This window comes from Setaria viridis, chromosome 9 (assembly GCF_005286985.2).
Source record: "Setaria viridis chromosome 9, Setaria_viridis_v4.0, whole genome shotgun sequence".
NCBI lineage: Eukaryota > Viridiplantae > Streptophyta > Magnoliopsida > Poales > Poaceae > Setaria > Setaria viridis.
Window position 1 is genome coordinate 37393287 of NC_048271.2, and position 11693 is coordinate 37404979.

The following is an 11693-nucleotide window of genomic DNA, read 5'->3' on the forward strand; positions in this document are numbered from 1 at the left end:
CCTCATCGCCACCTCTGTCGTGCGTGCCGCCTCCGTCCCTCGTCGCCAGCCGCCTCCGCCCGACCGTTGTTGCTGCGGCCACCTCGCTCCGTCCCCGCCTCCGCCGTCCCGGCCGCCACCATCCCGCTGCCCCGGCCACTTCGTCGCCTAGCTAGGCATCGCGCGAGGTCCGCCGGCACTAGGGCTGGGAACGAACGGCTCTTGCTGACACAAGCCGGACAAGGGCCTTTTTTATTTTTTAGTTAGAAAATGAATAGATATTAGTAGATTAGTTAGAAAATCAATAGATATTTGTAGATTAGTTAGAAAATCAGTTGATAAATTTTGTAGAAATTCATTCAAATTAGTAGGAATTAGTAGTAATTTGCTAGAAATTTCAATAAATATGTAGAAATTAGTAGAAATTTGGTAGAAATTCTTACAAAGTACTACTAATTTGTTGAAATTTGTATAAACATTCCGAACTTTGTGGGATTCATGTTACTGTAAAATTATTAGGCATTAGTAGAAATTTTGTAGAAATTCCAATAAATATGTAGAAATTAGTAGAAATTTGGTAGAAATTCTTACAAAGTACTACTAATTTGTTGAAATTTGTATAAACATTCCGGACTTTGTGGGATTCATGTTATTGTAAAATTATTAGGCATTAGTAGAAATTTTGTAGAAATTCCAATAAATATGTAGAAATTAGTAGAAATTTGGTAGAAATTCTTACAAAGTACTAATAATTTGTTGAAATTTATATAAACATCTCGAACTTTGTGGGATTCATGTTATTGTATGATTTCATGTATATACCCTTACGTACATGTAACTAAGGCGATTTCATGTACGTTTCATTTCGTGTGAGGTTCCTATTTCATGATCCAGTTCTATGATTCATGACTGTCATGTATGATTCCATGTATGTTTCAATCAGTAGTTGAAATGGCAGACGACGAGACCGCAAGGTATCTCATGGAGTAGATTATTGCTGGTGATGGTAGTGGCGACAACCTTCCAATATCGTACACCGATGAAGAGGGCACCCAGGCGGACATGTTCCTAAACATGTCCAGCCATGGGAATGAAGAGCCTGAGCCCCAGCAACACCTTGCCGTGGCGGAAGGTTCCGGCGAGGTATATATAATTTCTATAGTTTGATGCCACCATTTATACTACGTACTAATTAATGAATCTTGAAATGTTAGCCCTCTGGATTGACGAAAGGGCAGAAGACCCGAGGTCATACAAAGGTGATGGAAGCGAGGCTTGTCATCACCGAAGTGACAGAAGAGGGCAGGCTGGTTGCTCCCGAAAAAGTAGCAAAGAAGTACGTGAGTCAGATCGGAGCAATCGTAAGGGACAACGTGCCTATCAGCATTAGAGAATGGAAGAGCAAAAGCACTAATCCATACACACTCCCAGAGATACAAAAGAATATGCTGTGGGAAGATGTCAAGAGACATTTCACATCTCCTGAAGGATATATTGAAAAGGATGTGAAAGCGTGGACGCTGAAGAAGATGGCTACACAATTCCAGACATTCAAGAAGATGCTGGGTGACAACTACATTAAGAAGGGCCAAACTCTAGATTTCAATGTGTGGCCAAAGTTGACGGACCACTGGGAGGCATTTGTTGAATATAAGAGGAGTGAAGACGATGTGAAAAAGATCCACACCAACACTACAAATTCTAGTCAAAAGGGGTACCATCATCATCTAGGGTGAGGTGGTTATGGCACAGCAATTCCCAAATGGAAGAAGATGGAACAAGATCTGATCGAACGGGGAATCATACCTGCAACTACTGAATGGTCCGAATGATCAAAAAATTGATATTACGCTCATGGAGGCTCCCTGAGCCAAGAGGATGGGACGTTGATATTCAATGAGACAATATGTGAGAAGGCCAAAAGTCTTATGAAGAACATTGAAGATTCTAAGGCTGGGAGGTTGAAGGTGGACCGAGAGAATGATGAGCTCACATTGGCCCTCGGTAATCCCGAGCACCCAGGACGTGGCCGAGGGTTTGGGGTCATTTCGTGGAAGTTTGCTTTCCGAGGTGATAGTGCATCGTACAGAAGCCGCAAGCGAAGAAAGGAACAGATCGAGGAGAGCTGGCGGTAGATGCTAGAATCCAAAGTGTAGGCACAAGAAGAAAGAATGTTGGAGGAAATCAATCGTAAAGTGGCCCACGCAGTTGCGGAGTTGGCCCAATCCAAACTACGCTAGCCCTTCTCAACGCCTCTTGAGCAGTTGTGCTTCTATAGGGGTCCCTGATGCGCAGACGCCCAGGTTATCGGTGGAGGAGCAACGGTTCCCCGTGGATACCATCACGCAATGCACCTCATGTGAGCTGCATGCACCGGTCGGGAACCTCACTATTTCCCCTCCGCGTGCCCATCAACATCAGTCTGAGTCTAAACCGGTGCGGCCGCAGGGATTGCCCACCCGGCTTGACTTGCCCTCGCTATTAAGCTCGATCGGGAATGATCAGGATCGAGCCGTCATATTTCCCGTCTCGCTTCAAAGGTTTGCTTGCGGTGGCGGCGACCTGTCTCATAGTCGTTGCATGCTAGGATAAATTTGTTTAAATTTTATATATTGCATTTTAATTTTCTTATAGTTCATTGTACTTTGGTATCTGTTCTGAGTCATGTATCCAGTGACTTATGGAGTTCTTACTGTTATATACCATATTTAATTTGTTAGTCAATGCCGCACAAAGCTTATTATCAACAAGAGTGTTCATCGTTTTTTTTTCAATTCTTTGGAGACTAGAGGAGCGATTTTTCATGGGACGTCCTATCGGGATTGCGAAAGCCAGATAGTTACAGCGTTTAGGCCCGCTAGGAGGCCATCAAACCTAGCATCTTCTTCTTCCCCGCATCTTCTTGTTCCAGATGCGCCTCCCATTCCCGCTGCCGCAACCTCCACTGCCTCGGCCAGCGGCGAGCGCGCTGCCGCATCATCCGCCCACCAAATGCCACCACACTCTTTGGCCCGCCCTTCCTAATACGGCGATGCTTCTCGTCCCCACCACCAAGCACCGCCCGCTGGATGTATGACCCTGCCCGACCGACAACGCTCCTGTGCCGCCTCGCCTCTACCACCGGCCAAACCACTAGCTCCATCAGGCGTGCCGCTGCCGCAGAACTTCTCCCCTAAGACCGGCCACCATTGGAGCCCCCAGCAACTCCAAACCCTACTCCTAACCTCCATCGGTCCCGCTACCGCCACCGGCCTCAACCACCACAAGCAGCCGGTGGCGACGTCGCAGCCGAGCCGCTCCTGCCCACCTCCCATCCCTTCGCTCGCCTCCCACCCCTCCTAATATTAGGCATCGGAAGTCGTGATTTGTTGCATGAATTTTAGGTATCGGAAGCTACATAAGAAAAAGAAATTCCGGAAGCCAGATAGGATCTCCGTGGATTCAGGCCATGCGGCCCATACTAGACGTGTTGACCCATTACCGATTTCCTTCCAGATCCAACCGGCTTGGCCCAGGAGACAAGCTACCAAGCCCGTTAACTTTTACCGGATGGCGTCACTAGGTTCGTCCGAAGTTCTTCCAAACATGCTCGAAGCATCATCCTCGTCATGATCGCGGAAAACCTATATGGCTTCCGGGCTACTTAGACTTCCAATATTTGAGATTCATGCGGGCAAACCTCATTCGTTGGATGCTCATCCATCTCAACCCTAACCTCAGCCCACGAACCGCCGCCACCCCAGCCTCGTGCGCCGCGTGATCCCTGCTATATTGCCTCACGTAGCCCCTAGCGCTGCAGTTCCCTGATGTGCGCGCCGCCCCCCGCTCGGCGTTGCAGCTCCCTGCAGCGCGTGCCGCCCCGCGCTGCCGCTTCTTGTTGCGCGGCCGTCCGCGGCCCCTGCACGCTGCTTCATGCGGCACCGACGTCCTCAGGCTCGTGTGCGCTTCCCCCTTGCTGCCGGCCATCGCAGTCATCACACGCTACTGTTGTGTGTACACCGTCATCGAAGAAGAAAGAGAACCAAAAACTATAATTTTAAAAATTGTTGATCTCTGTTTGTAAAAATGTTGAATCCATTTTTTTTAAAATGTTGAAATAGACTATGAAAACATTTGAATGTAGTATCTTTTTATAAAATGTTGATCTATGTTTAACAAAATGTTGAATCTACTGTTTTCAAATGTTGATCTAATTTCCCAAAACTATTGAATGTGATCTATTAAAATGTTGATTTTAGGTCTCTATTTGGGTCTAATGGACTTTAAAGCAATCTTACTGTTACTAATTGGAAGTTCCTTTTAAAGCCTGCAGGTGAAGCCACCTAAGATCCTAGGTGGACACTCTAAAAAAGAGAAAAATCATAAAAATTCTCACAAAAAAGCAAAACATCTTGCCATCAATCGGTAGACTCAAATCATCATAGCCATTGGATATATTATATTTTCTAAAATATACCCACCTATACCATTATGAAAATAGCATAAAGTAACCCCCCTAAATCTATATCTAAATTGCCCACCTCTGCCATTATATAAAATAAACTAAAGTAACCCCTAATCATCATCAAATTACCCACTTATGCCATTATAAAAAATATTTAAAATAACCCTCTAAATTTGCAACTAAATTGCCCACCACTAATACTTAAAAAATAACTTAAAGTAAACCCTTAAATTTGCATCTATATTACCCACATGCCATTATTAAAAATAATATGAGGTAACTCTACATTTGAATGTAAATCACCTTAATTAAAAATATACACCAATTTATTATTCTAAATCCTCTATTTCTTACAATGTTGGTATGTGATATAATAATTAAGATATATACGCACTATTTATAACGATATAGAGGTAGCGATGAGAATATATATTTCTATGTTAAAATTCTAGCTCAAATGTAGCATCTATTAAACAAATTCAAGCGCATACTTACGATGCAAAATTAAAAGTTAAAAATTATAAATGTGAATGGAAACGCTATAGAGTAACTACTAATTAAAATCTATCACAATTGGATGAAGATCATAATATTATATATCTATATAAGTATTGTTTTCGAATATTTAACAAATGAGAGGTAGCTCAAGGTGATAGTTTTGTAGCAATGTGCCCTCATTTTTTTCATTGTAGACTCCGCATAACCTCTAAATTTGCAACTAAATTACTCACCATTAATACTTAAAAACAACTTAAATAACCCCTTAAATTTGCATCTATATTACCATACATGCCATTATTAAAAATAACATGAGGTAACCCTACATTTGAATTCCAATAACTTTAATTAAAAATATACACTAATATAAGATTCTAATCATCTATTTCTTACACTATTGGTATATGATATAATAATGAAGGTATATATGAATGATGTGTGTCACCATTTATACAGATACAGATGAAGTGATGAGAATATATGTTTCTATGTTAAAATTATAGCTCAAACTTAGGATCCATTAAACAATTTTAAATGCATACTTGAGATGGAAAGTGAAAAGTTAAATATTATAAATGTTAATGGAAACGCTATAGTGTAATTACTAACTTAAATATATCATAATCAAATGAAGATAATAAGTATATATCTATATAATTGTTGTGTTAGGATATTTAACAAATGAGAGGTATTAGCTCAAGATAATAAATTTGTAACAATTTTATCTCTTTTTTTCATTGGAGACTCCACATTAGTTCTCACGAGGTAGGATAGAAAATTAGACAAATCATAGAAATTCCAAAAAAACAGAAACATCAAACATCAATCATGGAAACTCTAATAACCATAGACATTGGTCTATCCTATTTTGTAAAAAGTTACCCACACACTATCATTATGAAAAAAATTTAAAATAAACTCTAAACCTATATCTAAATTACCGTGCTATACCATTATAAAAAATAATTTTTAAGACAACCCTATAATCTTCATCCAATTTACTCATGCATATCATTACAAAGCACAACTTAAAATGTCATTCTAAATTCAGATCTAAGTTACCCACGTATATCGTTATTAAAAGTAACCTAAGTAAACACCTAAATCTTAATATAATTATCTTCATGTGCATCATACAGAAATGTCCAAAATTAAACTACTATATGATTCTAAATTACCTATTTATGTCACTGTTAATATAGAAATACTAAGTTAAGGTATATACGCATGATAAGTTTCATCATGTAGACCATTATACATGTATATGAGGAAGTGATGAAAATATTGATTTTTATGCTAAACACAATGTATGGAGGTGTGATAGAAAATAAAAAAGTGTGAATGTGGATGAAAAAATGTATAGAGTAATTACTAATTAAAAATTAATAACAACCGGATAAAGATAAGTACACATGGTATTACGAGTTGGAGTATTGAAAAAAATAGAGAGTAGTAGGTAAAAAATTAATTATTAGCTAGAAATTTAATTTCTTTATTTTTTAAGTATAATAATTTTAAAAATATTAGCTCGCGGGAGCACGGGTGATGGACGGGGCATACAGGAGCACCCGTCATGATCGTCCATCATCACGCTTGTACATGATTGCTCACGCTGGCCTCGCGATGTGCACTCACATGCATGCATCGCGACACACAGTCCCGTTGAACCGGCGGCTATAAGTAGCCACGCTCCAGCCTCCCTGAGATAAAGCCACACACCTGGCTCTGACCCTACTCACTGCTTGCAGAGCTCGCATCGCAATGGCGCCGAGGCTCGCGCTCCTCCTGGCCGTGACCCTCCTCTCCGCTGCTTCGACCTCGAGCGGGTGCGGATCCGCCTGCCCGTCGCCGGGGACCCCCTACCCGCAGCCGCCGTCCGGAGGTGGTGGTGGTGGCGGTGGCGGCGGCGGCGGTGGTGGTGGCGGTGGCGGCGGCAACTCCAGCAGCAGCTGCCCGATCGACACGCTGAAGCTGGAGGTGTGCGCGGACGTGCTGCAGCTGCTGAGGCTCAATATCGGCGTGCCGGACGACGAGCAGTGCTGCCCGCTGCTGCAGGGGCTCGCCGACCTCGACGCCGCCGTCTGCCTCTGCCTCGCCGTCCGGGCCAACGTCCTTGGTATCGTGCTCGATATCCCCGTCGACCTCACCCTCCTCCTCAACTACTGCCACAAGGACCGCGTCGCCGGCTTCATCTGCCCGGCCAATTGAAGTTGAACGTATATGGAGTACGTGCGCCGTGCGCGTGCATCCATGCATGCCACGTACTACGTGATATCTATGTATACTAGCTCCCGTCCGGGCCCAACAAGTTCCTGCACGCATGCAAAGTCTACGTGTGGCAACTGCCAAACTGTTCTTGTGCAGCAACTTGTAAGCCGTAACGTCCCGTAGTATAGATATAGAGATTGGGTACGGTTGTACACGCGTGTCTATCTCTACGCGCTATATATGATGTCAAATAAAAATGTTTGTGTCGCTTGTGCGCTTGTCTCCGATGAAAAAGTCTATTGCTTTTTTTAGAGGGTACAAATTGGATGCACACGGCATGACTCACACACCACACGTGTATGTGTCACTATACACACGCTTGGAAGAGGATTGGAGAGCCTGTAGCTCTCATTGCGCGAGAAATGCACACGCGCGTGTGTACTCTATTCTAGCTCGGGACACATCCCCAGAGAAATCCGTTTCGAGACACGAGCCCAAACAGGAAGGTATAGAAAATCCTGGGTCTCGCTCAAAACTCCAACCCATCGAACCCGTGAAAACAATAATCGATGCGGCCGTGAGTCGTCAGATCCTACTACAGAGGCCCTCTCTCCTGTATTCTTGTTGCAGCCGTGAGTCGTGGATTGCACCAGCGAACCCTGATGAGTACCTGACGGTGTTCTCGCCCCTGGATCCATAATCGTTCATATGGGACGAGAAGAAGGGCCTCTATAACCTGACGCCTCTACCAGTCTCCGGCCTTTATTTCACCCAAGAAGCGTTCTCGTCAATCTCAGTAGTTGACTCGAGGACGGAACCGCGAATAAATTAAGATAATCCCTTTGACGCCTAATGGCAAATGTGGATAGGAGTTTGCCCTCTATGTAAAAAAATAAAAAAGAAGTGATCAGCACCATTGGCTCGCTCGCTATATGTTGGCCATGTGTGACAGAGCCAATACTGCGCCATGCACAGATGCAGTAGCAACCAGCCAGCCAGGTAGCTAGCTAGCTTAGCCTCAACGCCCTTGACCAGCAGGCTGTTGCCACACGGCAAGTGAAGGGACTCCCACCGCTAGCTCACACCCACCCAACAAGCGCCAAAGTAAGCACCACAGGTCGTATCGCATCGATCCATCCCTTCCAACGACAAGTTTCCTTCTCAGTGCCGTCTCACTGTCAGTCTGCAGCACGATCTACTATACACATGCTGCTCTGCGTGCGTGCCTAGCGAGCGATCTGCGACGGGAGGCATTCCGCATCCATCGATTATATTCTTTGCCTGAGAGCGACTTCCTAATGCCGAGTGGCGTGGCGTGTACGTGCATGTACCCACCGATACACTCTCTCTGCAGGTTGTTCGATTCGTGCGTGCATCTACGTTGTTCCCGATCGGGGTACACAGTTTCCCGATCGCGACCGGTCACGATCGAGCTCACGTACGTCTAGGCTAATCACGCGCGCGCCATCATGATCCCTGGGCCTCTCCATCCATGCAGCCCGTGATCGAAATCACAACCTTATCGTGAGCTCATCACAATACATATACGTGATACGTCTCTCTCTCCGACCTTCAATTCGTGCAGGCTAGGTAGCGATCGAGTGGCCTGGTTCACGGCCGAGCGGCCGGGCCGGGTGTGAGATCGAGGGTTGCATGCCACTGCCGCCGCTGGGCGCTCTCGGGGACTACCACCGGCCGGCCGTAACCTCACGGCCTTCGATCCTAGGCTGCCCGAGCCTAGCCGTACGTCCGAGTCATGTTCGCATTGGCAAACAAAACCCTCGGCAATTCTGGATGCAAGTTTCACATGAATTTTATTTTCATTAAATCATACCATGTAGGTAGCGGCACTGGATTTCATGGGATGAAACTAGATGTACACAGTCCAAGAGCTATGAAACTGAATGAAACTCTATTGAGAGGATTTGAGTTTCATCTCCACACATACATCAACTTCCATTGGTCACTTAGATGAAAGATTTAAATGATATGCTAACATATAAAATCGTGAAATGAAACTTCGCATTGAGGGATCTAGTTTCATTCATCACCTCAATAATTTTTAGATGATATGGCACTCCTAGAAATCAAACAACGAAACCTTTTCACTGAGAGTGGCCTTAACATATGTTAAGTTCAGAAACCATGCTTATGTAGGATTGATCTTGATTGGCTAAGCTGCTGCGTTAATTAATTTCAGGGCTAATCTGTGCCATCCATGCATGATGAGCCACCAGAGCTACAAAAAATTCTAATCTCGTGGGCCTCAGGATTCGTCTCATGGGCCTGAAATGACCATAATAAAACTGGCTCTTTTGTTTAAGGAAGAAGTCAGAAATGGGCCGCAGCCCGCAGAAGACTGCGCACTATTCCAAAAAGATCGTCAGATAGAGAGGCATCGGAACGGAACAGCACTACAGCAGTGTGGCCTTTCAATGCAGTACCGAATGTACAGCTGGAGTACGAGGACACCGATAGTATAGTACGGCATTAAAGCTGCAGTGCCCGCACCGATAAGCCAGCCGGACAGGTGGCACCGATCGAGCTGCTGTGCTGCCGAACCAATTACTCGTTTGTGCCCTCGCTAAGCCGTAATCGGATCACGTCACCCGTTAGCGCCGCGCAATTTAAGGCTCGAGAGTGGCAGGCCAGCACACAACCTTTTCCCAAACCGTGAGTCACCGTCGCACCGCTAGGGAATTACAAGGCTCCAAAAGACCGAAACCGCCTCCCCCTGTGACCCTTGTCCCCATCTTCGATTCCTAAAGATCACAAAGCATTTTTGCCACCAGCAATGCTGATCGATGACAACGTAGCGAGATCAGACAAACCGGTTGTTGCTTGCAGCGATCAGACGGTACGGTACGCGCTCGCGAAATGACGGTTCAGTCCCCCTCGTACCCTATAAATACCACCAGTGTACGCCGTAGCAGCCAGAGCACGAACTCGTGTGTACTTGGCATGTAACATCGAGAACACAGAGGGACACGTAGCGAAGCCCCTAGTGCAAACTTGACCATGGCAGTGGCACGCAGAAACGGTAGTGGCGCCGCCGTTCTGGCGCTGAGCCAGCTCCTCCTCCTGGCCACCCACTCGGCCGCCGCCTGCGGCGGCGGCTACTCACCGTGCACCAAGCCGCCGCCCGTGCCGGCGCCGTGCCCGCCGATCCCGAGGGCGCCGAGCGGCGGCGGCGGCGGCATGGGCAGCCAGAGCAGGTGCCCGGTGAACGCGCTGAAGCTGGGCGCGTGCGCGAGCGTGCTGGGCGGGCTGCTGAGCCTGGAGCTGGGCCAGCAGGCGGGCTCGGCGCCGTCGTTGTCCAGTCCCGCGCAGCAGCAGCAGCCGTGCTGCCAGCTCCTGGGCGGGCTGGCCGACCTGGACGCGGCCGTGTGCCTGTGCACGGCTCTGCGAGCCAACGTGCTGGGCCTCGTCCAGCTGAGCATCCCCGTCCAGCTCAGCGTCGTCGTCAACTCCTGCGGCAAGAACGTCCCGCAGGGCTTCCAGTGCCCGACCTGATCGACCACTCGTCGTCCATGCGCGGATGCGGGCGGGCGTGAACAAGCGCATGAGAAGCCCTTGTCAAAAAAAAAAGCGCATGCAATGCAACTATTGGACCTTTATTCGCTAGTAGGTGAAAGCCCAGAACGCTGTTTTAAGTTGGGCCTGATCGGTGGCCCGCTGTTTGTTGAGTCGTGTGTACTTGCTGCGTCGTGTGACTCGTCAGATCCTGTGCTGCTATGTTGTTGTTGCGTTCGTTGTGGGCTAGTATTGGGTAGTAGGAAATCGCGTTGACTGTTGCTTAGTTGACTCGTTGTAAGAGTGTGATCATTAATTGGGTTTATGTGACTCGTTTATGGATTCTAAGCTTGTTCAGAGTTCCAGTGCAGAACTATTCTGTACTGGTGACATCAAAACAGTGTAACACGCACAATAAGCGGCTAATTTGTTGGCCGCACCAAGACTCGGGTCCGTTTGGTTCAACTTCCGCAACCTGCTTATTGCTGCCAAAAAGTTCAACGCTAACCAAAAGGGTAGACTCTGCAGCAGCTTTCACGAGCCCACGCCCTCACGAGCCCACGCCCTGCTTCCACTGGTTACGACGTCCATTTTTTCAAGAAAGTTACCCACGCTACCACTGGTTCATGTACCCCTTCGTTTCTTTTCTTTTCCAACCTTTGGTTGTTTCCCAACATCCAACCACTCCATCATGGATTCATGAAACAGGCCGGGACGGCGCAGCCGCGCAATGCGAGTCGGCAGGTGCAGCGATGATGGGTAGCATGGACCTGCGGTGTAACAACCCAAAATAGTTAATCATGTTATGAAGCATACATGGACATCATCTCTAGCACCTTTGCATGTATTTGAGCTAAATTGGTTTATCATTAGACTTGAGATTAAATTAAAAACTTGACTTTTAGCATGTACCTTATGAAGAAATTTAGATTTCTACTGTAGAACCTATAGTATATGATTAGGATTGCTTGATAAATTAGTACTTCTCCAAACTTGAATTTAAGTAGTTTTTTCCGGATTTTTAAAGATCATCTTGAGTCCAAACAGCTTA

At 46.1% G+C, this 11693-nt stretch overlaps 2 protein-coding genes across 2 annotated transcripts; both read left to right on the top strand.

The window, feature by feature from the left end:
- The first annotated feature begins 6646 nt into the window (after positions 1–6646).
- On the top strand, positions 6647–7400 carry LOC117836635 (cortical cell-delineating protein). Its single transcript, XM_034716104.2, has one exon. The coding sequence runs from the start codon at positions 6683–6685 to the stop codon at positions 7127–7129; it is 447 nt and encodes a 148-aa protein (XP_034571995.1). The 5' UTR covers positions 6647–6682; the 3' UTR covers positions 7130–7400.
- A 2647-nt stretch (positions 7401–10047) lies between these two features.
- Positions 10048–11107, top strand: LOC117836634 (putative lipid-binding protein AIR1). The gene has a single exon (XM_034716103.2). It carries the CDS (start codon positions 10148–10150, stop codon positions 10640–10642), a length of 495 nt encoding a protein of 164 aa, XP_034571994.1. The 5' UTR covers positions 10048–10147; the 3' UTR covers positions 10643–11107.
- Positions 11108–11693: the final 586 nt, after the last annotated feature.